The sequence below is a fragment of the Diprion similis genome, chromosome 4, assembly GCF_021155765.1.
Source record: "Diprion similis isolate iyDipSimi1 chromosome 4, iyDipSimi1.1, whole genome shotgun sequence".
Taxonomy (NCBI): domain Eukaryota; kingdom Metazoa; phylum Arthropoda; class Insecta; order Hymenoptera; family Diprionidae; genus Diprion; species Diprion similis.
The window spans coordinates 18,779,387-18,806,525 of NC_060108.1; the positions used below are offsets into that span (position 1 = coordinate 18,779,387).

Genomic DNA, 27,139 nt, shown 5'->3' on the forward strand with positions numbered 1-27,139 from the left:
ACGAGTTTTTTTTCCTAAGATGCATAATACTTGACTAAAATCTGCAGTGTAGCCCAGAAAACCAAAGTTGATTCAGAACAGTAGACTGTAACAGTCCAGATGAATAACCAATATAGAAAATAATGAAATTTTATGTAATGTATTTATAATTTATGTATAATTTATTTTAAATTTAAAAGATAACAGAAATAGGTGAGATATTGTGAGTTCTTGACAAACATGAGAAGCGCACCTAAAATAACAGAAGATTGAATTTAGTACAGTATACCGGAGTGATCTGGAGAGATAAAAAAATTTCATGTTGAATTAAAAATAAGCTGGAATACGAACCATATTGAAGTGAAACCTTCTTACAAGTTAGGTCCAAAAGTTTTGCATTACGTATCAAAATTTGGTAAAACTTTTTTAGATGGCAAGTTCATAAAGCACTTTTTGCTACATACTTTTTATATTGAATAAATACCTAACGAACATTCCATGTTTTGAGATGATAAAACTTTTAAAGCTCTTCTTTAGATCTCATTGCATTTATATGATGACATTTACAGGAACTCTCAGGTTGCGGTACCTCTTCCATACCAGCCAGTGGAATTACTTTACTTTTTAACCGATTACTCCATTCCTAAGGGTCAAGTATTACGAATGTAGACGTGACAATAAGATAAGTGATCCAATCTTAATACAAGCAATATGCACTGTTACCTTGAACAAAACAGCGTGATAGCAAAATATATTTAATGGCATCAAATTATCTCTGGTAAATAATTGTCCATTACGAGATACTTTGTATGCAATATTGTCATGTTTTTTTGCCCATCTTATTTTCTCTACAAGATCTGTCAGGTCCTTTTTAATCGGAATATAATGTTCATATGGCCGGAGTTGCTTGTAAAAAAATTCGTAGTACTTTGATTCTTGTTTGAATACCAAGGAGTCACCAGCGAGGAGATAGGGGAATCTGTAAGCTGCCACTGAGCCATCGATATTCAATTGATATTTATACTGAAAGTTCGAAATATAACCCAATTAGCGATGAATCAACAATTCAAATAACAGTGATGTAGTGATTGCAAAGACTAAAAATTCTTGTGACTTACATCAAAAAAATTGAAAAAGGAAGTGTGATTTTGCCTTGGTCCATACTTATCAATTTCATTCTTGAAGAAGAAGAAATTTGTAATAGAAGCATTTATCAAATCGGGATGTTTTCGAGCTATATCTATCAAATCCAATCGTTCTCGACAAGAATCACGACCACGCCAAAACGCTTTTTCTACCTTAGCAGCCCATGGCAACTTTGTATTGCCCTGTACAGACAGCATGTCTAGCATCACTCTGTATTTAAAATTCAATTTTTCAATAAAAGATCAAATTGTTGAACTGATGATGAGACATAATTCAAGGACAAACAGAAAATATTTCAAAAATCTCCCGTCCTACCTTCCCATATTCTCTATAGTTGATTCGGTCAGGTCGTAAGAAGGCATAGCTATGTCTTTGGAGTCATCAGATCCACACCATGAGAAAATGGGGTAAGTTTTTTCAGTGTTTGAAACTAGAGGCCAATCACCCAGATTAACAAAGAGCTCTATATCTGGCATGACAAATTTTCTTGCCAAGGACAATAAAATTGAATCCATAAATGTCTTGAAGCCAACATGTTGTCCATAGCATTGTCTGTAAACCTGAGGCACCAAAATTTAATATTGTGAGTATTTGAATAAAGCAGATAGTTCAGTTGGACCAGATAATACGCACCTTGTTTAGTTTGATAACATAATGACATATACTGACGCTATAAGGGCGATCAAACTTCTTGATAATATCTTTTCTAAGAGTGTCAAAATCTATGCTGAAAAAAGGTTGTAGATCTGCCTGTATTTGGCTGTAGTTTTGCGGGCATTGATTTTTCTCTAACCAATCATTTATATCCTGGTTTGGGCAATAACATTCTTCCTCGTACACAGGGCCTAAAAATGTTTGAGTATGAGAGCGTGAAGTGGCGCTTGACTCTTCACTGGATAAAAGCTTAAGGGAATTTTTACCGGCAAAAAAGTATGGGGAAGCAGGCACATCTTCGTTCTTTACCCTGATAACAATTTGAAGATTCACACATGTTTGGTAAAGCTTGTATCGTACGATAAAACTCCCATCCTTACGATCTAAAATTTGTTTCCAAATATGACACGGGCTCCCAGCAAGAGTTTTGCCTTGTATCTGGGCAGATATAATTTCTTCTCCTGCAGATATTGATGAGCTAGAAAAAGTGTTTGGACATAAACGTGCAACCTGGAAAAATTCACAGACTTTTTATCTTTGTACTGACTTCTTCTCATTTTGATCCCGCAGTTGTAAGAATATGTAGCGAGCTCGCATCACAATTTTGTCAGGATGGAGCCCAGGACCCCAGACGAGAGTTTTTGAAGGAATGATTTCGTCAACAACATTATTCGTCGCGTAAATCACGTATTGGCACAGGCAGTAGAATATCAGATGAAAAAGCTTCATCGCGATGTCAACCTATACACGATGGGTGCTTGAACGTGAACTCCGTCTTCTGTGTAATGAATGGACACAAAGAAAAAAATATTTTTATCGCAAAACATATATGTGGTTAGCGATTTCTTTATTACTGTGTAGTGCTCATCTGAACGTTAATTGAGCAATAATAATAATTTTCTTGCATGCAAAATACATACCTACAGTTAGGTTATAGATTTATTTACATATAATTAAAAAGAGCGCATTCGCTTGGGTACTCGAATACCGTTGTCAGATTATAGTGAACCTGCAAAGGATGGATTTCTATTTTTGTTTATACATTGTGCCGTCTTGACTGTTGAACTGTAGAAAAATTGCCCGGGCCGGCACCGACCATTACTACTCCGTGGTAGGAACCTTGGTAAGAACAATTTGACGTCTGTCACTGTACTTGACAGCTACGGTCATGTACGGTGTGGCAGTTGTGAATTTTTCGTTTGATGATTATTGTGTTTTCATAAATAATTTTTGATGATCATTTTGTTATCTCAATGAATTAATTTCAAACCCCATTGACCGTGACTTTAACCGTCCTCGATTTATCGACGCATTTCTTAATCATGTTGAAAATCGAAGGTAAGATCGAAAGTGGCGATTTCAGCACTGTGGCCTGAGCTGGAGGTAGCGTACGTAGATATGAGTTGGGATGAGCCTGCGCATTATCATGCAACTACATAGGGGGATTTCGAGATGCGGCGCACGCGCCTAATTTTAAGATACATCAAAATGAGACGCCACGCGTTAAGTGGTGGTGTTACCACGGAATAATATATACCTTACCAAATATGCGAAAACGGTTAGTACTCAGGTAACCGATAACATCTTCAGATCGCAGCCCGAATTTCCGAGTACGTGTCAAAAGCTGCACAAACCTTCATGGAGAAAACAAGCATTCAAGAATCAAAGTCAGTAACAGCAATGAACCAGCTGTTGACAGAGTGCAAAACGCATCTGTTTTGGTCCAGGTAGTTTCACTGTTATTCATACTAAAACAACATAGTTTTAAATAATTTTTATTTAACATCATACGATTTTGACTCTGCAGAAAAGAGCGACGAAAATGGTTCTTCACTTTGTTGTACGGAACATGTTTAGTGTACGCGACAAGAACGTCCGTGCCACTGCTGATACCTGCTATAAGCAAGGAAAAACATTGGACCAAAACAGACTCTGGGACGATATTATCAAGTTTTTTTTGGGGCTACACCTTAACACAAGTTGCAAGTGGATTCATCAGTGACCGAATTGGTGGTCAAAAAGTGATATTCTTCGCCGCGGTTGGTTGGTCACTTACTACACTCTTCATGCCAGAAATCATTAATACTTTTTCCAACAATGAGGTATCAGTCAAATTCGTCGCTTCAGTTCGCATGCTGAACGGGGCCTTTCAAGGTGACGGCACATTCTCAATAATTAGCTAAATATTGAAATACCAATTCAATTCTGTTTTTAATTTTTCACAGGAATGCATTTTCCTAGTATGATAAGTTTGACCAGTCAGCGTTTACACGAACCAGACAGAGCCTCATTTTTTAGTCTCTTGACATCAGGATCGGCTTTAGGTACTCTTCTTACTGGATCTCTGGGTTCCTATTTGTTGGAGACTTACAATTGGGCACAAGTTTTCCAAGTTTTAGGTAATTAGACTTCAGTGGTACATTTTTGACCTGTAACGATTGAATCTGTTTGTAGCTTAACAATTTGATTAGATTGACTAATAATTTTTCTTCACGATGTTAAATACATCCAATGAATTGCCAAGAGACTGTTTTTAGCTAATAATCAAAGGATTATTGACGTATGTTTCATTCACCAACATATTTGTCGTTCAGACAATTGTGGCTCTTGTTGCAATTGGCATGACATGAACCCTTTCGAAAATAATGTTGGTTTTACAGTAAATGATTTCAAATTTTGCAGTTACAGTTGTGAATAATGTAACGTTAATACTTATGTTACTTCTCACATTAATACATATTGTGCACTAAACGGTCTTGGCTTGAATATACTAATGAAAATTTTTACACAAAAACAGGTGGTTTGGGTTTGATGTGGACGGCAGTATTAAGCTACTATTCTTGCTCACTCGTGCAAAATGCTGCTTCTAACAAATCTTCGAATATTACTCCCCTGCCTTGGTTGCAGCTACTTTCTAAACCTCCATTCTGGTAATCATGGTACATAGATCTTTTTGTGCTCACCTTAAAGCAATCAGTTGTATCACATTTTTCAACAAACCTAAATTATTGTTGCCCATAAAAATTGTTCCAAAAAATTGAACACTAATGTCACATTAACACGATTATAATTTACACTCTTTCGTTCTTAGGTCTTGCGTACTTGGTCACGCATGCCAAAACAATTGTTTCTTTGTCCTACTCTCGTGGATGCCCACATATTTTCACGATACATTTCCTGAGGTTAAGGTATGAATTGCGAGATCAACTGGAATATTCGTTCCTCATCAATAATTCAGAACCATTTTATTGTACCTAATTTATATTCTAGGGATGGGTTGTGAACATGGTTCCATGGTTGTCTTTGCTGCCTTGCACGTTTCTAGCAAAAACGGTGTCTGAAAAACTGGTTAAATCAGGCTACTCTGTTACAGTGACGAGGAAAATCGTTGAAACAGTTTGTTTAGTCGCACAATCTGTCAATCTACTTATATTAGGTACACAAAATAAATTGGTATATGCTAATATTTACCAGTATTTTAATCAATCAAAAATCTATATACTCCCATTGCGAAAATATTAAATATAAACTGAGCAATCCTTGTACATGAGGTGTTACTCTATAATGATGCAAAATTTTGTTCACAGCTTCCGTGACCAATTATCAAGCTGCAATATTATGTCTCACATTAATTATCGGCAGTACAGGCTTTCATAATAATGCTATTGCTGTAAATCCTTCTGACCTGGCACCAAAACATTCTGGTAGTGTTTTTGGATTGATGAATACTGTTGGTGCAATACCTGGTTAGTTACTCATTCATGAAATGATTCAAATAAGTTCTTATTCTAACTAAATTGGGGTCCATAAAACTGATAACGTTACAGGATTTCTCGGAGTTTACATGGCTGGTCATGTACTGGAAATTACCCACAGCTGGTCAGTTGTATTTGTGATAACTTCAATAGTTAATGTTCTAGGATGTATTGTGTACTTGTTATTTGGATCAGGAAACGCCGTAATATAATAAATCAAATTTCATCTCTCAATTGATTTATCACAATTAAAAAGTGCAACAGAATCGATTTGTGTTGTCCACACAATTTGTTGACAGGACTAAAGTTTATGCAAACAGCCAAAGTAATTCTTTATTCGTACCTAAATTTGCAAAAGAATTGGAGTGACGAAGTGTAATCTTTAGTCCATCTTTATCGGATCATGTCCGAGATCTACCAGCATTTTAGACATATATGGACCATCCAATTCGTATCCCATCTTTCTATAATAATTCCGAGTTCCGACACCTGAGATATGAATTAAAATCCATTAATGTAAGATTTGCTCAATGTTGTCTTGTGTTGTATATTTTTTAAGGGGACAATGTATCACAATAAATTATGACCTGTCAATTAATACTTCATGAAGATTTTGATCTTACCTGATATGACTGCGATCTTATGAGATTGATGTTCCTTTAAGGCAATACGTTCAGCCTCTTCCATCAAGAGCATACCAAATCCTTGATGCTGGAATTTTGTTGGATCTCTTGCATTAACTGGTACTACACTTCCATAAACGTGTAATTCTCGGACTATTGAACATTTCCCCTTTAACTCAGGCCTGGATATCAGAACATATGGAACCAGAAATTATTTGATATTGACTAATGACTGTGATATGATGTGACTTGAAAAGTGAGTAATCAATGGGTATGTCACCTGAAAGTTTCATTGGAGCATTTTCTGAGCCGTAGTAATCCGACCAAAATGTCTTGAGTAGGGTCTTCATAAGACAGAAAGGTTTCCCAACCATTGTTGGCAACGTAATCTCGACGAACAAGCTCAACTTCATAAGGACGAACCTTACGGTGTATTTCTTGAATTCCCACTTCTCTAGTCCTCACATCTCTACAATCCGTACCTAGATCTTTCATTCTGGCCAGGGCTAACTCTCTAAGATTACCATGCTCCACGCCAGAGCTGAAAAGAATTGAATAAGAGTTTCAATTGCCAAAACGTTGGGGATTTTTTTTGTAAAACATGCTTTTTTCCCAATTTTTGCATGGATTGATAAAAAAACATGTGAATTTTCAAAATACCTGACAAGGGGCATAGGAATATCTCGCTGCACTCTGTAAACACGAGTCCACGGAGGCACTAGAGACAGAATTCGTGCAATAAGATCAATCAATGTACTAGGAGGATAGCTCTTGTATCTTCCTGTCTTCCACAACTCATAAAGCCCTGTACCACGAATCACAAGTGTGGGATAAATCTTGAGGCCATCTGCACGAAATGCTGGGTTTTCAAAAAATTCCTGTACGACAAATGGTGTGATTCAGGGAGACTTTAATTTAATTGGGATTTGCTTAGATGTTTTTTTTTTTAATGTATGAATGTACCATAAACTGTTCGACATCTCTTTCTATGTCGACATTTGGTAAATCAGGCATCATATGTGCAACAACTTTGAAACCCGCATCTTTGGAAAGCTGAAAGCTTTCAGAAACTGCACGCACAGTGTGACCTCTGTTGGTGTCCCGTGCAATATCTTCGTAAACAGATTGAACACCAATCTCAAGCCGGGTACAACTGTTGCAGATGAATAAACAAGTCATAGTAATGAAAATTATAAACAATTTTCAATGATTTCTGGTGAGGTGACTAACTTTGTACATACCCATATTTAAGCATATCAGAAAGGTGTCTTTTGAGACAGTAATCAGGCCGTGTTTCTATGGTGATTCCAATACACTTTGTCCTACTTCGCTCGGAGTATTTCACAGCTTCATCCACATTGGCACTTACGTGACCTGAGAGAGCATCATGCAAATTCCTTATAAAATAATCTCTATAATCTTCTGGCAAGGACATGAACGTCCCTCCCATCACAATGAATTCTACCTTGTCAACACTGTGGCCCAATTGCTTCAGCTGTAAAAGGATTTTTATAGCATCATTATTTACATTTCCATTGACACTGATGAAAAACAAAGTAGGGAACACCCTACATAGACTCACTTGTTCCACACGATGTCTGGTTTGCAAGAATGGATTATATCGAGCTCGTATTGCTCTCATTGATGTCGGCTCGTACCCAGTATATGATTGTGTAGAATATTCGAAATCAGAGTCTGGACCACCAGGACAATAGACACAGATGTTGCCAGTCATGTTGATATGTGGGCATCTATGTGGTTTACACATAACAGCAACAACTGCGATCTAAATAAATACCCAGTTAGTACGATGACGATAACTGGTTTGAATCGAAATATGTAAATGACAGCAGACGTAGGACTCACACCACTTGCTGTTCTAATTGGCTTGGCCTTAAGCTTTGGCAACAGAATTTTCTTAGCATCCGAAGGTACAGCAGCAATTATGTCAACTAGCCTAGGTGACGATGCAAGGCCATATTTTGAAGAGATTCTCGTTTTCAATTTATTGAGATCAACGTCCCGGCGTTCTTCGTGAGCTGTCAAAAGTTCTTGTATTATTTCGCCAATTGTCATCATCATCCGTTCTTCTTTCGTCTCTGTGTAGACTGAAACAAGATGTGACGGATAGGTTAAATAAATCAAAGGTGTTACGTGGAGCGGTTTGGAATAGAATTATTTACCTTTACGCTTCTTAACCATGATTCTTTCGAGTTTTGAACCTTTGTGTTAATTAATAGGTTTAAAGTATTTGTAGTTAAAAACAACTTTCAAGTCTGAGCAGAGTTTTGAGGTTCGAACATGTGTCAATGCGTGATCCACTATGCATACATTTCTATTCTAGATTCTAGCTTCTACGTATATCACTACGTCACACCATGTGCCTGCATGTGCGCAGAAAGCGTGTCGGCTCTGAATATGCGCAGTCAGTTTGCCATGACAGATTTTGAATCTTCGCTATGTAATACAAGTAGACGTCCGCGGACTAAAGATCAACGGAAGATCAATCAAACATGATAAGTAGGAGTTAGAATTTCTCGGTAATATCGGAAGTATTTTATCGTCCTTTAAAAAATCACTGTTTGAGAAATTCATGGTAACTACCAATTTAATTACTCACCAGTTACATAACGCATATTGCTAGAAGAAAATCGTGCGTATTGAGAAACGTAATGCAATATCATATTATTGTACCAGCCGTACTGATCAAGAATACTAAAATTTCTTGTTGAGAAAAATACACATGTACCTGATACACAATCGGCCGAAGCACGAGTGCAGAGTAGAACCAATATGGCAATGTAGGCCTTTGTCTTATAACGTTTCTAATAAGCGAAATTTAACAAACCTTTCTACCGACGGGAATTTACTTGCCGAGTAATAACGTAATCAATTTTGCTGTTTTCAATACTTTCATACTGATTTTTTGGCAAATTTATTTCCCTATCTTTACACCGGCGTATATTCTCTAAGTTGAAATGTATGTATGTACTAGGGTAATGTTATCAGGAGTCTGGTAAAAATGTTCTTTTCAACACAAATGATAACAGTCGAGTATTATAAATATAATACCAACGTAATGAGACGTATTCATGTATGATGTATATTTTATGCGTGTGATATAATGTAGTAGTACATTAAATTAAAAGGAATAAATATAATATTAATAATAATATCTAACGATGAAAACGTTTTGGAATCGCGTGACAATTTAACAGCGCATTATTTACATAATTTACATTTATCTAACTATTTACTAATTGAACGTTAATAATTTACCCCTAAGACTAGTTCGTTACTACACATGATACGTGTCTGCTGGTTACACAAGGTAAACAAATATGAATTATCTAGTCCGTCAGTATTGTCAATGCACTGCTAATGTCAACGTTTCTTAGCTGCAACTTCAAAAAATTGAGCGCCTCATTAATAATATATTTAAAACCGAATGACAGGTAGAGCCAGGGCCACCTATTACATCCTGTATTGGAAGGTGATCGGGATTTAAAATGGCGCATTGTATTAAACTGACAGAACCTCATCAGCTCTATACATTTTTAGATACATAGCTAATATCTATGAAATTTTACCACAATTTCCTATAATAAATACGAGTGACCAAGTTGTACACTATTAAAGTCATGTAAATTCAATTCGTTATTACGCAAACGTGTACAAATAATAAATATATCTGACTTGGTCAGAAACGTTGCTCAATCATAATCGTCTTTAAATGCAATAATTAAGTACTCGGAGGTGTATGAGTAAAGATTATGGGGGTTGGTCGCCCTTGCAGTCACTTAGAAGAGTAGGGATAGTAACTCACGGGTTAATAATAAGCTCACGGCGTTGTTTAAGCTTCTGTTGATTATCCTCAAGTATTAGATTGAAAATATTATTCTGATGTATTACAAGTATGTTCACGCTTTTTTTTTTACCGACGGTGTGTACGTAAAGTAATAGTTTCTGCGATAGTACGAAAAAAAAAGAGCATGAGAACCCAAAACAGTGAACTTTTACGTCCTAACATTGGAAAGTGCTGTTTTTTTTTTTACTTCGCTGTAAAAAAAAAAGTGTGAACCAGATTTTGGTCAGGTAAAGTATCGTGAGTACCATGGAGGCAAAATCTCTTTTACCGCGTGTATTTTCAATATTCGTCTTCAGCTCGCGCACATGCTCGCTAATGACTCATATCGCAAATTTACGTTGAAGCATAATGTGTTATGCTCGAGCTCAATCTTTTGAAAAACCAAAGAGCAAAGTTCTCAAAATCTAGTAGAATAACAGCAATCGACTATATCAATCAGTATCCTTTATGACTCCTTTCAATTGCCAACTATGTTGCTATGGGGAACCAACCTCCTTAAATTGTCAATTTCCACTTTGTACAATTTTGCCAAAGTAATTTTCATTCAGTTTCTTTGAATCTCTCCTTGTGCACTTAATAGAGCTTACAATATCACAGCGTGCATTATTTTACTACAATATAAGGACATATATTTGTAAATTACCGACAATAAATATTTTAACATTGTCTTCTTTGATTTTCGTCAACTAGTCAAGACTTTGATCTCTTTATAGGTACTAGAGGTATGTTTTATATATATATATGTATATGTATGTAAGAGTGTATCAATACATGTAGTTATAAACAACAATTGTGGAGTTTATACGATAACGAACAGAATGATACACTCCAATAGGAGAAAATAAGCTTCTTGGTTCACTTTTAATTACCACTAAAAGATAACGAAGTGGATAAATAATTTGAACGTTTAATCAACAACGATGAATTTTCGATTGGTGGAATTCGTGATATCTGCTTATGATAACATCGATCATTTGTCTTTCATATAAGCTTCCAAAGCCTCACACAAAAAATTACAACGGTAATAATTAATTGTATAACCTACCTACCTAAATGACCTATGGATGTATTTCAATCAATGTCTAATCAAGCTATTCACAGCTAATTTTCGAAAGTAATTCTCAATCGGCCACGGACTCGTATTCAAGTTTAACTGGCAGTTTAGTTAGAGGGTGAAACTAATAAACTGTCTAAGTTAGCCACATCAAACAGTTATTTCAAAATTTGTCTTCTTTTCAATTGCTACACATGAACAACATAGCCTTCTAGTACGTCATGCGACGCCATTCAGTTTAATCAGAAAAGTTTTTTTACCATTTTCTTAAGGCCATATGTTTTTTTTTCCTTTATTGAACCAGAAGTCGGCGTCCCGCATATGCTTCCCAAGTCATCGCTGTCTTCATATTTTCGATTGTTCGCCAAGGACCCATTCATCCCTTCACCTCCAACTTGGACCGTCGCCGATGGTATCGGCGATTCTCTATCCTCTTGACTAGATCTGCTGCCGGAATTCTTCGAGTACCATTCCCAATTATCTGATTTAAGTTGCAACGTGGGTTCCATCAACAAGTTTTTTTTACTTGACAATCTTCTGCTTCTCGACTCTAGTGCAGTCTTCATGAATGCAGGTGCAGGAAGTCGCCGATTTTTCAGAATGCCTTCAGGCTTTCCTGGTAGTAGTATCTTTTGCTCAGAGTCCTTTTGGCTGTTGCTTTTTGGTTTTATGACTTCAGACAGAGACCGAGATTCTATAATATTTTCGATTCCGTGGCTGTGGGGATCATAAGTACGCTGAGGACTTCTTGGCGTCTCCGTGGACGTAACAGAAACCGTGCACCTGGAAACTACAGATCCGGAAGTCTTTTCGGGCTGTTCTTGTTCGCTGAACCAACCCAAACAGGTTTCTGGAGCAGACTCCGGCCGCTGCTGAACATCAGCAGTCACAAAATTCTCTTTTCCAGGTAATTTTGTCGCGTCTGAAGATGAAGCTCGTCTTGAAGGAAGATTGGTACCACCAGGTATAATGTTGAAGTTTTCCCTGCGGATGGGTTTGATCGTTGGAAAATTTGATACAGTCACAACTGAACCTTTGCCGATAGAGTCTCGTTTTCGCTTTCGCCTTTTCTCCTTCTTCCTGACTTCGTTTGACACAGCAGAATCTTCGATCATAAGCTCATGATACGTGCCAGATACGTGGGATGCAATCTCGCTCGGACGTCTTTTTTTCGTTTTCTTTGATGTCACGCACTCGTTAGTTCCTCCGACACTTTTTCGCCTTCTTACCTGGGACTCAGTAGATATCTCAACGTCCTCGTCAAGATCTCCAGTCCTCCGGCAATATGATAACACCATAAGAACAATCACGATTTCGACACAGATCAGGACTACATGTTGGCCTATCATAGAGAATTTACTCCGCCAGCTGTCTCTATCGCTCAAAAGCGTGCTAAGGGATCTAGTCAAGGTTGAAACTTGTTCCTTCAAATCCGTTATCTCTCCTTGTCTTTTCGTTTCTCGTTCCTCCGCACGTCGCGACTCTTCACCCATTGCTGCAATTGCACGTTCCAATGAACGCTGCATTTCCTCTACTTGTTTCTTATACCTTTTACTAAGTTCCTCAAGGTATTGACCACTAAGCGACATGTTCCGCTCCAAGGTCTGAAAAACGTTGGTCACGAAAATCAATAGTTTGAACAAAAGTTTCTATTAAACCATGCCAAGATTAGCAAAGAATAAAAAAAAAACACATTTTTTTGTGAAAATATCATTAATGAAATGCTCATAAACAAGAACTAACCTTTATTCTGTTAGAGAGCCTCAAAAAGACTGATTCCTTTTGTTGGGGTGTGGGAGTAGGTTGAGATAGCGTTGCACTAGGAGCTGCCGGGTTGTTTTGAAGTGCAGCTGAGTCAGTGTCGAGGTCCTTGAGGTCAGATAATAGTGTGTCCAGACTGAGTTGATCTTGTGGCGATATTTTTATTTCATGATCGCGGTCGGCCTCAGTTTCTGTGTCAGTTTCTGAAAGTATCGCTTCACCCGATTCTGTGTCTCCCGAAATATCGCCAGACTCAGTGTTCGTTTCTACTGGTGAAGTTGCAGTTAGTGTGTGAGGGGCTGTTTCAAATGCTGTGCCTTGAATCCCAGGGTCCTCGGAGATCTGAAAAGACATAATAATGACGAAACAACCTTCAAACATCAACATAACAAATTGCTCCATTACTTCATTCTCAATATCGCACCTTATCAGCAATAGTAGCTTGATGATTGGGGACTACAGAAGCAGTCATGGGAGGCTCAAAAAATGTGGATTCTTCAGCGGATTTTTGGCTGGGTTCAAGTAAGGGAGAAGAGACCGGTTCCTTGTTTGAGCCATCATCCTTAGTAATGGTTTTAGTCGGCCTAATTAGTGAACCAAGATTTTCTGTTGAGGGTGCAACATCGTTTGGCAGTGGTGTAGAGGGTTCGATACCAGGACTCTGCTGTTCAAATGTAGCAGCTGTTTTGCAAGCTGAGGAACTAATATCCGATACACAGAAGCTGGATTGCGAACTTGCTGAAGAAGGCGAACCTTCACAGCTTGAGAGCAATCCCTGTGGTGGGACAAGCAAAGCATCTTCAAGAGCCGCAGCACCCTCAGAATTGTTCCCGGTTACATAGTAACTGTTGTTCACGATAACCCTGCTCTCTCTGGCCGCAAGAACATTGCATAGAGCAAGTGGATATTGGGGAGGAAACAACGAGGTAACGAATCTAGCTGCTGGTTCGTTTTTCGTTAACGCCAAGTCATCAGAATTTTTTACTTCCTTGACTTGGATGCCATGCAAAGGGCAGATCTCACTCTGATGAAGAGTTTTGTTAACAAAATTGTTGTGCAGTAATAAATCAAGATATTGATCATTGCAGCTGACTAGTTGGAAGACTTTAGCAAACATTGTTTCTGTACAATTGTAGCAAAGGACGGTGTACCGTGGCGTCATGCATGCTGCAATGAGCGAATTTTGCAGTATTGTGTCTTCAATGCCAGCGCGAATCTGGGTATTATTGTTCACTGTATTCCCTGATTTGACAAGGACTTCGGCGGCCTTTTTCACAATGCTCAAGACCGCATCTCGCGCACTGCCAAATAAATTTCGTGGAGGATCTCCAGTGTCAATATCCAGCATTTCCTCTTCTTCTTCGGTGTCATCATCCTCGGCCCCAAGGGACTCTTGTATTTGGTTCTCAGTTTCTAGGACTTCAAACTCACTGGTCCCATAGGCTCGAAAGAGAGAAACAGGGCAGAAGTGCTCTGAGCCATAATGAGAGTGAAGCTCAACTTTAATAAACTTCCCAAAGAGTCGGGGATGAAGAGCAAAGCTTTGAATGTCGCGCTCATCTTTTGCTGCAAATTGACCGACTACGCTCCAGTCTCTGGTCGGAAAACGATCTCCGACAAACACCGAAAAATCTCGGGGTGACGAACTGAACAGTTCAAAGTTAGCCAGCTCAATTTTCTCTGCTTGTATAGCTTCACAGAGTTCAACTACAAACCATACACGAGATGTGCAGGTGTTGAGCATGTACTCATCCCTCGATGAACTCAAAACGCTGCTTGCACTGCCTGCCTCTGGATTAACCGCAACGATTTTTGCTCCACAATCCGGTGACGCGTAGTTTTTGGATCTGACTTTTGTACTTCCTATTCCTCGTCCTCCAGGACCTCCAGGGTTTTGGGAAGAAGCATTAGGGTGCGCTGGAAAATAAATATTTATACTCTGAATCATCAAATTAAGCAAAATGAAGCATAGAAAACCATACATACGAGGATTAAATATTATGTAGTACAAGGTTCGGATCAGATGTGGGTATGTAGGTTACATTTGTTCAAACAAATTTTGTTTGTTAACAAGTACCATACAGTCAGCTCTGACTCATGCTACCATGGTATCGTGCTTGGGATATTTTCGTATACTCATTCTACATTCTTCTGGTTTATATAATATATCAGTTAAAAACCAATGATTGAAGTGATTTTTATTATCCTAGGTATGAATCCAAACTACTGTCAAATATTAAGTGAATTCACTTTACCCTGATTTTCTTCTGGAAAACGACATATTTCAGAGCAGTCAACTTTTAAAAGCACAGGTAAATATAATTTTATAAAAGTACTTTTTCGGAAATCAATTTTCCATGGCATTTGAGTTGGCAATTTAATCCATTAAAATAATACTTCACTTTACCATGTCGAAATCAAATGCAATTTCTGAATGAGACCTTGAAGGTAAAAATTAACTAAGCTGATCCCATCTGTTCAAATACTTGATACTATGCCACAATAACATGAAATTAAGAATAAAACTCAGATACACGATTATTGAACTGAAGTACTTGACTGAAAAAACTGGGTATATGAATCGTATAAAATTTACATTTTTTCTTCTCGGCTTCCTCGAGTCTCTTTTGTGCCCATTCGCTGAACGATGGTATATCTTCGTGAGGATCGGTCCCCGTTGCGGTAACCAAAACATCGAGCATAACACTTGCGTCCTCGGCGGAGCCGCCACTCAGTCTCACCCTGGCCTCATTTTCCGGGAGCTCCGAGGTGTTTTCAATTCTATCTTCCGTACCTAGTGATTCCTCCGCAGATACTATCACCTCTTCTTCACCGCCCTTGCCGGTGCTTTGATCCGCCCTTACGATTACCACGTCGAGAGTGTCGTTCTCGTCAGAGACGATTTGTTCACCCGTCAGTTTGTCTCCGTGCTCTACCGGTTGCTCTTCTCCATTCGTGGTCAGATTTTGTAATATTTCCAAGCTTTTATCTGTTTTCAAATTCGTCGATGTTGGAAGTTCCGACGATGATGATAGCTCAGTTGGTTCCGATACTCTCGCAGAGTTGCCCAGGGCGAGGCTCAGGTTATTGACAACTGATTTATTTCCCAGTTTATCCAACGATATCCTTGGTTCGGTTAAGCTCTGAAGTTCGGCGGCTGCGGTATCCACCAACGTGAGGACCACCGCCTGGTCAGCTTCGGGAATGCTAGAAATAAAAGTGGACATCCGTTTTGAATATATGTCTGAAGAAAACCTTGTAAAAAACAGTAATTTTCATTTCCATTCGATTTCTGCTTATCGGCCAAGTGTTCATGGCAAGGCTGGAAAAAAATACGGCGTCGTATCTAAACGTTAACGACAAATGCACCTCGAGGATTCTCACCGATTGTTCAGTCTGGCAGGAAAACACCACAGTACGACAACAACTCCGAGATAAAGTACAGCCGCATGTAGTAATTGTCCTGTAGAATCCTCGGCCCACCTCATAGGACACGGGGAAGAACTCTTTTTAGCCATAACTCTGCAGCCCGCTAATTATTAAATTTTTAAATCATTTTATCGTTCTTTCAAGTATCTTTCTCATTTTTTTGTCATTCATCTGCCGTTGACAGGGCTGTCTCGCCACGTAGGCAAGTCACGACTGATTCACTGCAATGTTGCATATTTTCGCACAAACTTCAGGTTACTTCCACTAAGATTTATTAAACATTCATTGTTCACGTTATGAGATTTAAGTCGACGATTTATTAGACAAACGCTCTTTCACCTGTACAGAAAAACTCGGTACTAACAGGCATGAATTTTATTTCCGCACTTACGAATCATTCGTAACGAAACGAACCAACAGAAGCAAAACTCTGAAAAAAAAATTAGTAGAAAAAAATAAATTCATGTGATGAATCGTCCATGGAATTCCATCATTTTAAATCGCATTAGCAATAAAAGTGATGCTGTAATTGGCGCATTGTAAAACCTACAGGTAATTAGAAGAATCCCTGCGAATTAGAAAATAGAATAGAAAACAGAAATCGATTGGATACTTTAAAAGCTGCCATACTGCATTAGGTCTCCCGTACTTTAGTCGTTCGTTAATTGAGCCTCATCTGCAGCAATTAAACGAAGCGATAAGAAAATCCCACGTTCTATTACCACCAATTCTGCATTTCAACTCGTGGAGGAATATGTAAGACTCGAGAAGAAATTCAGATTGAAGGATGGGTTACACGGTGACATTGCCGAGAATTGAAATTGCTTGTTATTACAACTATGTGAATATACGCATATTGCCCGAGTGGCGATGAAGATTAACGTAGGTGTGTTTGTATGCGGTGGTTCTCATGTTATGGACGCAAAGAATGGGGTAGAACAACTTTTCACAACTGACAACGAGCTCGCGATCTCCAGCAGCATAGCAGTGCGAAACGCAAGATAGACAAATGTCAAAAGACTTGGAACTGTCTAGTTGAGAACAAGCATTAAGAGAAGATCCTGATGAATATAATGGATTACGTCATCCCGTTCCCCGTAAAGAACAACAGTGGGGATTTATTGAAACGGTTAAAAGCACAGACCAAATTCAGTGCAGAACCAGCAACGGCGGAAGGTCTTCTGAACAAGAAAATACTAGGACTGTGGAAATAAAGAAACATGTCGGACAAAGGTGTCAGATCCAACGTGAGATCACGGATAAAAAATTTCGTTAGCGAAGCGCCATTTTTCTGCAAAGTAATCGAACTCGTAAGTGGAACACGTACAAGGAATTATTTGTCACTGTACTTATATACATTAAACATTAACGTAGAAGAACGAATCGAGGAAATGGAACATACGTATTGAATCAAATAATTATTTAGAAGGTAATTATCCCGCAAATTTTTGCTTTACAGATCCTCTGCGTCATCGCGGTAGGGTTGATAGTAGATCCATTCAACAATCTCCGAATGAAGCCGGACGTGAACCACGTTGGACTTACTCAGGTTTCGATGTGCGGTTACATTTTGATAAACGCAATCATCATTCTGTGCTATCTGCTTGGTGAACGTCAGCCAAAGAGGATGGTGAGCCGACCTTCGTTGTTTTCCCGAGTTACTATTCGTCAAAGTTTCGCTTCGAATATTAAAGTCCTTGATTTTGTTAAACTGTCAAATCTGGGAAATGATATCACGGGAAATCCTGTACACTTCCGCATTTCGGCGTCCCTTAAAATTGTAATACGCTAATATCTTTTCCCACAATTTTGAAAGCACATAATCTGAAATCAGATGGTTCAATCAGATTTCAATCAGATATCTGATTGAATTTACATCAACCCGATATACACATATTAAGACGCAGAAAAATACAATAATTCAACAGCTTTGGTGTCCTTTTCACCATTTGAAATCTTTCAATCGTAATGAAATAATATAACTGTATGTTGTCTCGTGTTGTTACAGTCGATTATATTTGCCGTGGTGGGCGCGATTCTCTGCTGCGCTTCCGGCATTGTGCTCATCTACGACTGGAGTAAATTGCAGAAAAACATTACAGTCAGATACTGGGAGCAATACTCTAATCAGATGGTCGCCAGCGGGGTCTTCGCGTTACTGGCATCGGTCGTATTTCTGATCGAGGCTGTCGTAACGAAAAAATACGAGTAAGGTATGAAAAGCGACTAAAAACGAGCTCGGCGCTCTGCTTCGACTGCGAACCGAAATGCGCTCTGTAACGGATTAACCGCGGGATCATTGCGTAACACCTGGAACACGGGAAAACATACGTACCTACTGCACACGTTACATACATGACGAGAAGAACGGTTTCCTTTCGTGTTAAAGAGTCTCTATTTACGTATTGCGTAAGGCCCGATTCGGAAAAAATAAGGTCGCAACGTCATACACGCGTACTATATTTCCCAACAATAATGATAATTGTGACAAAGGAATGTACGTATAATGTACATTTTACACGTCCTGTATATTCTAACCGCCCAAGTTTACCATTGTATGTACTAATATACGTATAATATGATACTCAGTGTACTCAATTCAATTTTTAATAAACTGACTTCATCGTAAACCCAATCGTATTATACATGCGTATGACGCAGGAAAGAACTTAAATACACATAGACGGTGTGTATGCACATATTGTAATATCTACAGTGTAACGTGTACGGGTTATCTGATTGTGAGCTTACAGTGTACCGTTTATACACGTCGCAAAGTCCGATATGTGTAATTTAAGTAGTATGAACGTCGCACTAGTCAGACGGCGGAATCTTTGTTCAAAAACAGTAGTCATCGCGGCAAATTTGTATATACCTACGTAAAACAATGTGAACGATACTAGATAATGTATACATGAACACGGTTGACGTAAACAATTTTACAACGGTGACAAAAAATTTTGGCTTTGCATTTTTTGTTTTTGTTTTTCTTTCTTAAGGGGGTGCCCTGGTCGATTTCGACGTTGTCATTTATATCTGGAAGATCCAAGTACACGTATCTCAAACGCAAAGAAGGACATAACAGCCCCATTCTACATGCGATTCTGAGCAAAATCCCTCTTAAAACATTGTTGCGTTAAAAGAGACGACTAGGGCACCCCCTCAAACCTATTGCAATTTTTCATTCTTGAGTTATCCCCGCAAGTAAAGTAAATTCATGTTTGACCATATTCAAATCGATCCTACTAAATGAACGTCAACTACGCGCTGTTTAACCGTTGACATCGCGCTGTGGGACAACCTAATATTAGAACTCCCGACGGCTCAAGTCCTCCTCTAACCTCGCGTTGCTAACAGCCGTTCCTTCGAAGTGAACCGGTACTTAGTGAAAAATTGTTTTCAAAATTTTTAAAGTTGAAACAGATCGTTGGACCGCTGCAGTTTCCTTCTTTCCTTCTCTCTCGTCTCATGTGCAACGAATAAATTTGCACAATCAATACACGCACGCAACTGTGGCAGTTCTTTACTACCTTAAAACGGGCAATTTTGAGGAAGCATATGGCAAGCTTTCTTTCCTTTTCGTCAAATTATATCAACATTGTACTTATGTTATATCGTTTTTCATCAAGCGAGATGAGGTTTATTTGCAAAATTCGGATTTGAAAGTTGTGACACGGTTTATAAACTTGAAAGTTTGGATTTTATAAAATTTTCCGATGACTTGTAATAAGAAACATTCTTTGCGCTCCAATATTCACGATCGCTCTCCTTCTCATTATTTTATATGAAAAAGAGACGTAAAAAAATCGTTATTTTCGAACAAATAATTTTATTTCGCATTGAAATACGAGACGCCCTACACTTTTACAGTTGCAGTATTTCAACTTACCACAAAGATATCTAGAACACGGATTCCGCTGACGTAATACGTAGGGGTTGGTTGAAAAATTTTCCTAGTTATCGAAAAACAGTTCCATGTGGACGATCTTGTATACTTAGGAGTATAGACTATCAATGCTATTATACTACGATACCGATAAGGCAAATGTAATTGTTTAAATTTTATGTAAACGAACGACAAATCGACCTTAGTAAAACAATAATTATGTTATTACAAATGCGAATTGCAGCTGAAACATTACATAACTGAACAAATAAATGTTCAAATTTACTTAATACATTACAACAGTTGTGTAGCAAAAAAATTCTTTCAGCCGTTAAATTCACATTCACCAGCCACAGCAATCAACACTGGATACCTGAATATCTCTCGCGTATTAATTCATTTATTATGTTTATTTCAATTTCCGAACGAGGAAAACCAGTCGAAATGCAACTCAAAGAAGCTGCAAGTTCCAACTCCTGGAGAAATATTTAATTTTACGAAGCACCTATCAATTCGCACATAGCTCCAATATTCACATAACATTTTACACACTCCGTAGCCGTATATAAAATGATAGTAACAATACTCTGTCCAACCGTGAACAACATGAAACGATAAATTTTACAGCACTCTGCGATCGTAAGGAAAAGTAAATTTGAATGGATATCCGTAAACCGGCACGTGGCGTGACTTCAGGATCGTTGCACAAAATCAGTCACGAGATTATACCGCCGAAGAGTTAGTATGAATGACGTTTATGTACGACGTATACTGTAACACACGTCGCAAGTACCTGAGTACATTACGCATACAAGTATAATATTACAACTCGCGATAATAATGATGCACTTAAAAAATCATCTCTGCACCGACTTATCGTCGACGGTAAGTATTCCTCGTCAACAAGTTGCCTCGCATTTAGCGGAGTATTGAATGGTAACTTTAGGCCGAGAAGGTGGTGGGTATACAGCGGCATAATAATGACAATGATAAAACAAGTATATACATATATATGTGTGTGAGTGTGTTTGTTATATATACATATATATATAAAGGTCCAAGTAAAACAAGACGAAGAAAGAGCTGTTTAAATGTTGTACGCGAAAAAGCGTGAGAAGAATCCCCGGCAGGGCGTCGCGGCGCGTATCGACGCCCGGCGCGGCGTCGACGAGTTGCAACTATCAGAGCTTCGATTCTGGGACCGTTGCCTCCCACCCGTATCCGGCGCCACTCCTCTCCTTCTCTCATTCTCCACCACACACACACACACACATACATACACACACACACTGTCTCTCTCTCTCTATCTATCTCTCTCCCTGGTTCTAAAAGGCGCGGAGGCGTCTCTCCAGACGGACAGGTGCACGTGCCAATTAAACGACTGCATAGACTGCATTATGCCGCGATGTAAAGTACCATTTTGCCATCTCGCCTGGGTAGAAAAGCATGAGCGACCTTTGGCGATATTGCAGATACATTAGAAACGCGACACAACTTGACGTCGATCAATGCCACCACGTGGAGTTTCATTGAACAGGCCACGACCCTCTGTATCATTTGGTGACTCACTGGTATCGACTGGAGTTAAAAGTTGACTGTAATGCAAGAGATTCGCATGGTACCGGGACGTACACTTGGAATTAGAAAGAAAAATAAAGCAACTAGGAAGAATGAAGAATGCTCGACAAACGTCAATTTAGAATTCTGCAGCTTGCACAGAGATTTCTGTGTGTACTAGAATTGCCGATTTCACATGAAGCAATAATTCAATCACCAGGAGAGAAACGATCAACCTGCGAACTGCACCCGGAAGGACTGGTTTAACGATTGATCCGCTGTTGCACTGGGAATTATATTAGAAATATAAGTTTAACGAGGATACTTTCTCGAATAAATTTTATTCAAAAGTTATTATACTATCTGCGACGCGGATGCTTATAGGGATTGAAAGCCGCAAACATAAATGGGACACAGCATGTATATATGTACATGTATATATATTGTTACAAAGGGTGAAATCACCAGTTTTGCTCTCCTTTCTAATGATCCAGTATCCAGACAAAGTATAAAAGCTTTCATATGATATAAAATAAATAAGGTTGCTGCGTCAATCAAAATTATTGTAAAAACATTCCCATTTCAGATTTTAAAACGAAAACACGTATGGCTATTAAAGGCATTTTCCCCATCTGTTAATTTTTGTCAGTCTTGGTCACTTCTTTGTTGCTCAACGAACCCGATTTATTTCTGTGACACCCAAAAGTGTTACAATACATATGTAGAAATGCCAACAGGGCTATAGAATATATGGTTTAGAACTCCCTGATCTACCCAGGTGCATGATAATACCAGATTACTGATTTTTTCCCGGTTACTAACTTGCACAGTAATGATTTCATTCCGAAGAATAAGCTGAATAAATTGACGACAATACTAGAATAAATTGTACCAGAAGAACAATACAAAATTGGTGTAACGTCTATCATTAATTAAATACAAATATTGTATACATGTAACAAATTACAGTTTGATCTTGTCCCGTACTGTCCTTGTGGTATTGCAAAATGTTTTTTTCTGCGTAAAAAAATTTCGGTACGTTAAACAATTCATTTTTCTCTTCAACCCGTCGCCAAGCTGCGTTAAGGAAAAAAAACTATCGTTCGATTTCGTGTTCAGAACGCAAAGTTCGCCTGACTGAATGATTACAACGTATCCTAGGTATTTTGTTCGAGGAAGAATGTGACAGACAAGCTGATCAAAACAAGGTCAACTGATAACTCCTCGGCTGATGCCGAGGGGCAATTCGGCATATCTAGTACCGTAGAATGAGCGTGAATATTCTCGGCGACAAATTACGAGTGAGGTTTCGGTCGAGGAGCGAACCGGGAGATAAGACAAGAGAGACTATGTGTATAATATTGTACAGTATATCGCATGAAGGAATATGGAGTAGGGCGGAAGGAAGCCGCGATGTTTGATAGTCAAATTGCACATCAACTCATCGGTAGTAGGCGCAATACAATCGTATCATAATGAGCGATAGAGCGACAATTGTAGATAGCGCCAATATCCGCTGCTGATAACACACAGCCGGCATAAATGTGACTTAAGCGTATGCGTATACTGTACTTGATACGTGCATGAAGCATGGTGGGTGTATGATAGTTGCGTGCGGAGCTAACGACTTCAACTATATGTATATAGATTTGTATATTCGAAAACTGTAATCACTGACAATCCTTGATAATAAGATTTACTTTACTTCAGTTTGCGCCTGGTCAAGTATTGACCGAGAGAGCAGAGCATGCGGAAAAGAGATCGCTGAACATTCCAGGGTGAAGCCCTGCGGTCTAGGTCACGGTTGAAACCGCGAGACACGCAACACGATTGGGCATGATATAATCAGGAAAGGGCGTTTCCGGTGTAAATCAATATCGGCTTTTGAATTCCCAAAATTCTTAGACAATTTTTCATACTGCTACATGCTTACTGGTTAAGATTTTCATCACTCCTCTGTAACCCAAGCAAATCATCGAAATAACGAAGATGTAGGAAACATGGATCAATTATTTGTCTTCTTCACGTGTTCATTTTTTCGTCAACATTTCTTTGAAAAACCCGAGTTGTGATTTATGAGAAACGATTAGATAGACCGAAATAACTCGAACACGTGCGGTATAATCCAGTTGTCAGATAAAACTAGCGATATAAACAAAAATCCGAAAAACCCATCATTGCGTAATTGGAACTTCAATTAGTTTATTTACAAAATTTAATTAATACGAAAAAAATCCCGACAGCAAATGTCTTTGAAATTCGATCACACTCCCCATGTTATTCAGTTATGTAACTCTGTCTTTTTCTTTTCCTCTTTCTCTCTCGCTTTCTCAACAACTGTGCATTATTCATTTGTATACATAAATACGTGGTATGACGCAAAAATTATCGACGTGTGAAATTCGTCACAACCGCGAGAGCGTAGAGATTATTGACGTGGAGATAAAGTATCGGCGAATGAAAAACACGCGAGAAAAACTGAGGCGAAGAGAAAAAAAAAACAGCGCTATGTATCTGCGGTTACAGCATCTTGGGCAAGCTGCCAAAATAAGCAGCTTCGAACGAACAACCATCTTATCTGCCTATCGTTGGAGATATTCACGCGTCTCTGCTCTGTGTAGAGTAAATTTAATTGCGACGTATGTTGCTATAGGAAATCCTATACGGTAACGAGCGCCGAGAGCTCTGAAACATATAATGCACACCTTTCCGGAACGTGACACCGGGCGAATTTCTCGTTAAGGAACAAGGCTGGATCGAGGCTAATCCAGATCTGGTTAGATCTGAAATAGGCGTATTAGGTATCCTAGGGTACGCACATGTACATACGTGTGATGCATGAGGCCGCGACGTATACACAAAACTGGGCAACTTGAGCCATGAATGGCTAAGCTAGACCTCAGTTTCACTCTTTATATTGGGTATGTAAATCGTATACACATACCTAATATCTAAAGCGAAGCCTTGCCCTTGTGGAATCGAATCTCAAGTATCGAGTCACAGATGTGAAACAGATATGGAACGGGGAAGCTAGCACGAAAGTAATCATTCATTTACGAGTAGAATGATACTTATTTGAGAGCTTACTTTTCGGGTCTTATAATATCGCTCTGCGTCTCATAAGTCTGTCAAAAATAAGTAACTAAAAAAATTTTGCAGAGAAGTATTTTTGACATTTCGACTATACATTTTTGTACACGAAAAACCAGCTAAAAATACAAGTTTCGGCCATGGTCAAACGGTTTTACTTTAAAAATTTAAGTTGAACGTAGGTACATGAACCCAACTCTGTGAAGTTCGCAATTTCAGAAACAGTCAAGGACCGTATAATAATAAAACATACCCTTGAGATAGATTTGGCTGTTGAGTTAAAACCTCGCCGAATAGATCTAGCTCAGGAAGCTCCTTTGCTGTTTTTTCACCATTTATGGGTGGGTTAGGGTGAGGCACTGCATCTTCCGCTTCTCTCTGCAAATACGGGCAAGAAATTTTTAACAAACAAGAACGTAAATAGATGAAACATTGAACACTTGATTAGAAGATATTCAAACTTCTGTGGATTTTTATTGTACGTTGATACTACTGCAAATAATTTGGCAACTGTAAGACTGTTTTAAACACTGTAGAAGCGGAAATTTTCAGGACATCTGCCAAGCACAACAATATTCTTAACCGATAAGTGACGAAAATATTTTTCCAAATGTTTGATACGTGATATATGAATTGCATTTCAGCCGCCACTATATAATTATATTTAGCCACATTTACGTGTCAGCTGACATTGACACAGATTAGAATGACGCATGTCCAATTGTCTGGTGGGGTCATGCATCCAGTTGAATCGTACAAAAAAGCTGAGCATTCCAACCATGTATCTTGGAGATTTATACAGCTTATCTCAATCTTATTGATGTGTAAATCAGCTTGATTGGTAAGAAAATGGAGCAAAGAATGAATAAGAATTTGCAATAGCTGTATTTCCAAACTAACAAAACTGTTAAAAGTTACCTCGTGCGTCTATTTAAAATACAGAGGTCAGTTGACAAGTATCTTTACTTGTAAATCTTTTCTCGCCATGTCACGATTAGTCATCATATTGACAAAGGCTGATGCTTGATGATCAACGTCTATGCGGATAGTGCTGTTCAAGTCGTTAAGCAGTTGGTAAGGTCGTAAGTTTAATTAGACAACGTTTTATGTGTGCTACAGAAGCACGGTTAGAATACTATTTGGCATAAATCGAGAGCAAGTCTTGCAGCAACGTTTAACAATGTTTTATAATGCACATGTTTTCAGAAATTTGGTTATTTACTATTCTATTTACTATATTTATTTTGGTTATAAATCAAACCATACCACAATATTTTCCAAATCGTCGATGTTTCTTTGCGTTCCCTTCTGACCTCCAATTGGACTTGGGAATGTGACATGCGAATCAAAATCATCTCCACCACTGACGTTAATGGTAGTGTTAGCAGAAACTCCGGAACTTCCCTTATTGCGATTGCCATAAGTATTCTTTGTTCCTTTTGTCCCTTCGGAAGCAACGATTATGAACAAAAGTGCGCTGAAACAATGGAAACTGGTTGGAAGGGAAAATAAAATGCTGTTTATAAAGAAAAAGTGTCGAGTTAGTCGTCTTATACGAAACTGTTCGGATCATGAAGCAACGTTAACATTTTACAAGCACAATATCAGCGCTTACGTAGTATTGCTTAATGACATTTCCTTGTGGAGATAATCTATCTATAAGTATCAGAGAAGTGGTGATAGTGGTCGTTGAAGATTCTAGAACACAGGGAAAAAACCGAAAAACAAGCACGACTCAAATTTAGCTCAAATTTAAGGTATGCAATTCATTTGTGATGAGAAATAGTCGATTTCTGTAATAGGGTGAATGTTTCATGAAACTGACCTTATAGTTATTGAAGAATGTCAACATGGGAATAACGAATATAGGTGTAAATATATTTACCTGGATACGACGGACGTGAGAAGCAGAATAGAATAAATACACGAAAGCGTTGGCTTCATTTTAAGTCAGTTGTCATGACCCCCAGGTCCGATTTCTTTGTTTTTATTTTAAATTCACTGCTCGCGCACGAGTTTTGAAATCAGAGCCAACGTATTTACAACCATTTTCGGAAACCTGACGTGTACTAAAAAACTTCCGGTAGTATGGAATTAAATCACCACAAGTCAGTAAATTACATATATTTTAGTCCACTTTTCCTTTGTCACCGAAGCACTCGCTTTGCCGTGGGAGACTCGACTCGACCTTACCGTCCCAATTTGAATGAATGTTTTTTATAACGGCTCTGTGACGACCGAAATTTATACATTTTTTGAGAATTAATTTTCACCAGATCAAATCAGCTGACGCAATGCGCGCACGCTTGCTGCGTTTTTCAACCAACTTCAGGGAAG

General features: G+C 38.5%; 5 protein-coding genes across 10 annotated transcripts; 2 read left to right on the forward strand and 3 right to left on the reverse strand.

Annotated features, from left to right (window-relative positions):
- Positions 1–272: 272 nt before the first annotated feature.
- On the reverse strand, positions 273–3,112 carry LOC124405742 (protein O-glucosyltransferase 2-like). Of its 3 annotated transcripts, XM_046880909.1 has the most exons (8): positions 2,700–3,112; positions 2,327–2,557; positions 2,046–2,257; positions 1,759–1,970; positions 1,441–1,685; positions 1,098–1,335; positions 703–1,002; positions 273–622 (listed from the first exon to the last, which is right to left on the reverse strand). In XM_046880909.1, the coding sequence occupies exons 2-8, from the start codon at positions 2,506–2,508 to the stop codon at positions 500–502; spliced, it is 1,512 nt and encodes a 503-aa protein (XP_046736865.1). In that variant the 5' UTR covers positions 2,509–2,557; positions 2,700–3,112; the 3' UTR covers positions 273–499. The 3 variants fall into 3 exon arrangements, with proteins under 3 accessions (XP_046736865.1, XP_046736864.1, XP_046736866.1); XM_046880908.1 differs by lacking the exon at positions 2,700–3,112 and having other exon boundaries at positions 2,327–2,630; XM_046880910.1 differs by lacking the exons at positions 273–622; positions 2,700–3,112 and having other exon boundaries at positions 708–971; positions 2,327–2,633.
- A 106-nt stretch (positions 3,113–3,218) lies between these two features.
- LOC124405743 (solute carrier family 17 member 9) lies at positions 3,219–6,132 on the forward strand. The gene is made up of 8 exons (XM_046880911.1): positions 3,219–3,506; positions 3,587–3,933; positions 4,005–4,178; positions 4,577–4,709; positions 4,871–4,967; positions 5,050–5,215; positions 5,367–5,525; positions 5,607–6,132. The coding sequence occupies exons 1-8, from the start codon at positions 3,418–3,420 to the stop codon at positions 5,744–5,746; spliced, it is 1,305 nt and encodes a 434-aa protein (XP_046736867.1). The 5' UTR covers positions 3,219–3,417; the 3' UTR covers positions 5,747–6,132.
- Positions 3,747–8,496, reverse strand: LOC124405739 (elongator complex protein 3). Of its 3 annotated transcripts, XM_046880899.1 has the most exons (10): positions 8,341–8,496; positions 8,024–8,265; positions 7,740–7,943; positions 7,399–7,652; positions 7,121–7,310; positions 6,818–7,035; positions 6,438–6,698; positions 6,158–6,339; positions 5,878–6,023; positions 3,747–4,742 (listed from the first exon to the last, which is right to left on the reverse strand). In XM_046880899.1, the coding sequence occupies exons 1-9, from the start codon at positions 8,357–8,359 to the stop codon at positions 5,917–5,919; spliced, it is 1,677 nt and encodes a 558-aa protein (XP_046736855.1). In that variant the 5' UTR covers positions 8,360–8,496; the 3' UTR covers positions 3,747–4,742; positions 5,878–5,916. The 3 variants fall into 3 exon arrangements, with proteins under 3 accessions (XP_046736855.1, XP_046736856.1, XP_046736854.1); XM_046880900.1 differs by lacking the exon at positions 5,878–6,023; XM_046880898.1 differs by lacking the exon at positions 3,747–4,742 and having other exon boundaries at positions 5,756–6,023.
- A 1,290-nt stretch (positions 8,497–9,786) lies between these two features.
- LOC124406069 (SUN domain-containing ossification factor) lies at positions 9,787–27,128 on the reverse strand. Of its 2 annotated transcripts, XM_046881412.1 has the most exons (7): positions 26,688–27,128; positions 26,069–26,279; positions 25,056–25,180; positions 15,437–16,047; positions 13,265–14,757; positions 12,823–13,182; positions 9,787–12,683 (listed from the first exon to the last, which is right to left on the reverse strand). In XM_046881412.1, the coding sequence occupies exons 1-7, from the start codon at positions 26,744–26,746 to the stop codon at positions 11,322–11,324; spliced, it is 4,221 nt and encodes a 1,406-aa protein (XP_046737368.1). In that variant the 5' UTR covers positions 26,747–27,128; the 3' UTR covers positions 9,787–11,321. The 2 variants fall into 2 exon arrangements, with proteins under 2 accessions (XP_046737368.1, XP_046737369.1); XM_046881413.1 differs by lacking the exons at positions 25,056–25,180; positions 26,069–26,279; positions 26,688–27,128 and adding an exon at positions 16,225–16,372.
- Positions 16,862–18,693, forward strand: LOC124406071. Its single transcript, XM_046881415.1, has 3 exons — positions 16,862–17,579; positions 17,729–17,899; positions 18,278–18,693. Exons 1-3 carry the CDS (start codon positions 17,490–17,492, stop codon positions 18,479–18,481), a joined length of 465 nt encoding a protein of 154 aa, XP_046737371.1. The 5' UTR covers positions 16,862–17,489; the 3' UTR covers positions 18,482–18,693.
- Positions 27,129–27,139: the final 11 nt, after the last annotated feature.

What these genes read in the sequence shown, in the direction of transcription:
- LOC124405743 (XM_046880911.1), top strand. Translation starts at nt 3,418, where the DNA reads ATGGAGAAAACAAGCATTCAAGAATCAAAGTCAGTAACAGCAATGAAC. An exon ending in GCTGAACGGGGCCTTTCAAG is followed by an intron (nt 3,934 to 4,004) that starts GTGACGGCACAT and finishes AATTTTTCACAG; the next exon opens with GAATGCATTTTCCTAGTATG. An exon ending in TGTCAATCTACTTATATTAG is followed by an intron (nt 5,216 to 5,366) that starts GTACACAAAATA and finishes TTTTGTTCACAG; the next exon opens with CTTCCGTGACCAATTATCAA.
- LOC124406069 (XM_046881412.1), bottom strand. Translation starts at nt 26,746, where the DNA reads ATGAAGCCAACGCTTTCGTGTATTTATTCTATTCTGCTTCTCACGTCC. An exon ending in ACGATTTGGAAAATATTGTG is followed by an intron (nt 25,181 to 26,068) that starts GTATGGTTTGAT and finishes CCGTATTTGCAG; the next exon opens with AGAGAAGCGGAAGATGCAGT. An exon ending in GGAAGCCGAGAAGAAAAAAT is followed by an intron (nt 14,758 to 15,436) that starts GTAAATTTTATA and finishes TTTATTTTCCAG; the next exon opens with CGCACCCTAATGCTTCTTCC.
- LOC124405742 (XM_046880909.1), bottom strand. Translation starts at nt 2,508, where the DNA reads ATGAAGCTTTTTCATCTGATATTCTACTGCCTGTGCCAATACGTGATT. An exon ending in CGGGATCAAAATGAGAAGAA is followed by an intron (nt 2,258 to 2,326) that starts GTCAGTACAAAG and finishes CACTTTTTCTAG; the next exon opens with CTCATCAATATCTGCAGGAG. An exon ending in TTCCCCATACTTTTTTGCCG is followed by an intron (nt 1,971 to 2,045) that starts GTAAAAATTCCC and finishes AAACATTTTTAG; the next exon opens with GCCCTGTGTACGAGGAAGAA.
- LOC124406071 (XM_046881415.1), top strand. Translation starts at nt 17,490, where the DNA reads ATGTCGGACAAAGGTGTCAGATCCAACGTGAGATCACGGATAAAAAAT. An exon ending in TCTGCAAAGTAATCGAACTC is followed by an intron (nt 17,580 to 17,728) that starts GTAAGTGGAACA and finishes TTTGCTTTACAG; the next exon opens with ATCCTCTGCGTCATCGCGGT. An exon ending in AACGTCAGCCAAAGAGGATG is followed by an intron (nt 17,900 to 18,277) that starts GTGAGCCGACCT and finishes GTGTTGTTACAG; the next exon opens with TCGATTATATTTGCCGTGGT.
- LOC124405739 (XM_046880899.1), bottom strand. An exon ending in CAATTAGAACAGCAAGTGGT is followed by an intron (nt 7,944 to 8,023) that starts GTGAGTCCTACG and finishes GTATTTATTTAG; the next exon opens with ATCGCAGTTGTTGCTGTTAT. An exon ending in ATTCCTATGCCCCTTGTCAG is followed by an intron (nt 6,699 to 6,817) that starts GTATTTTGAAAA and finishes AATTCTTTTCAG; the next exon opens with CTCTGGCGTGGAGCATGGTA.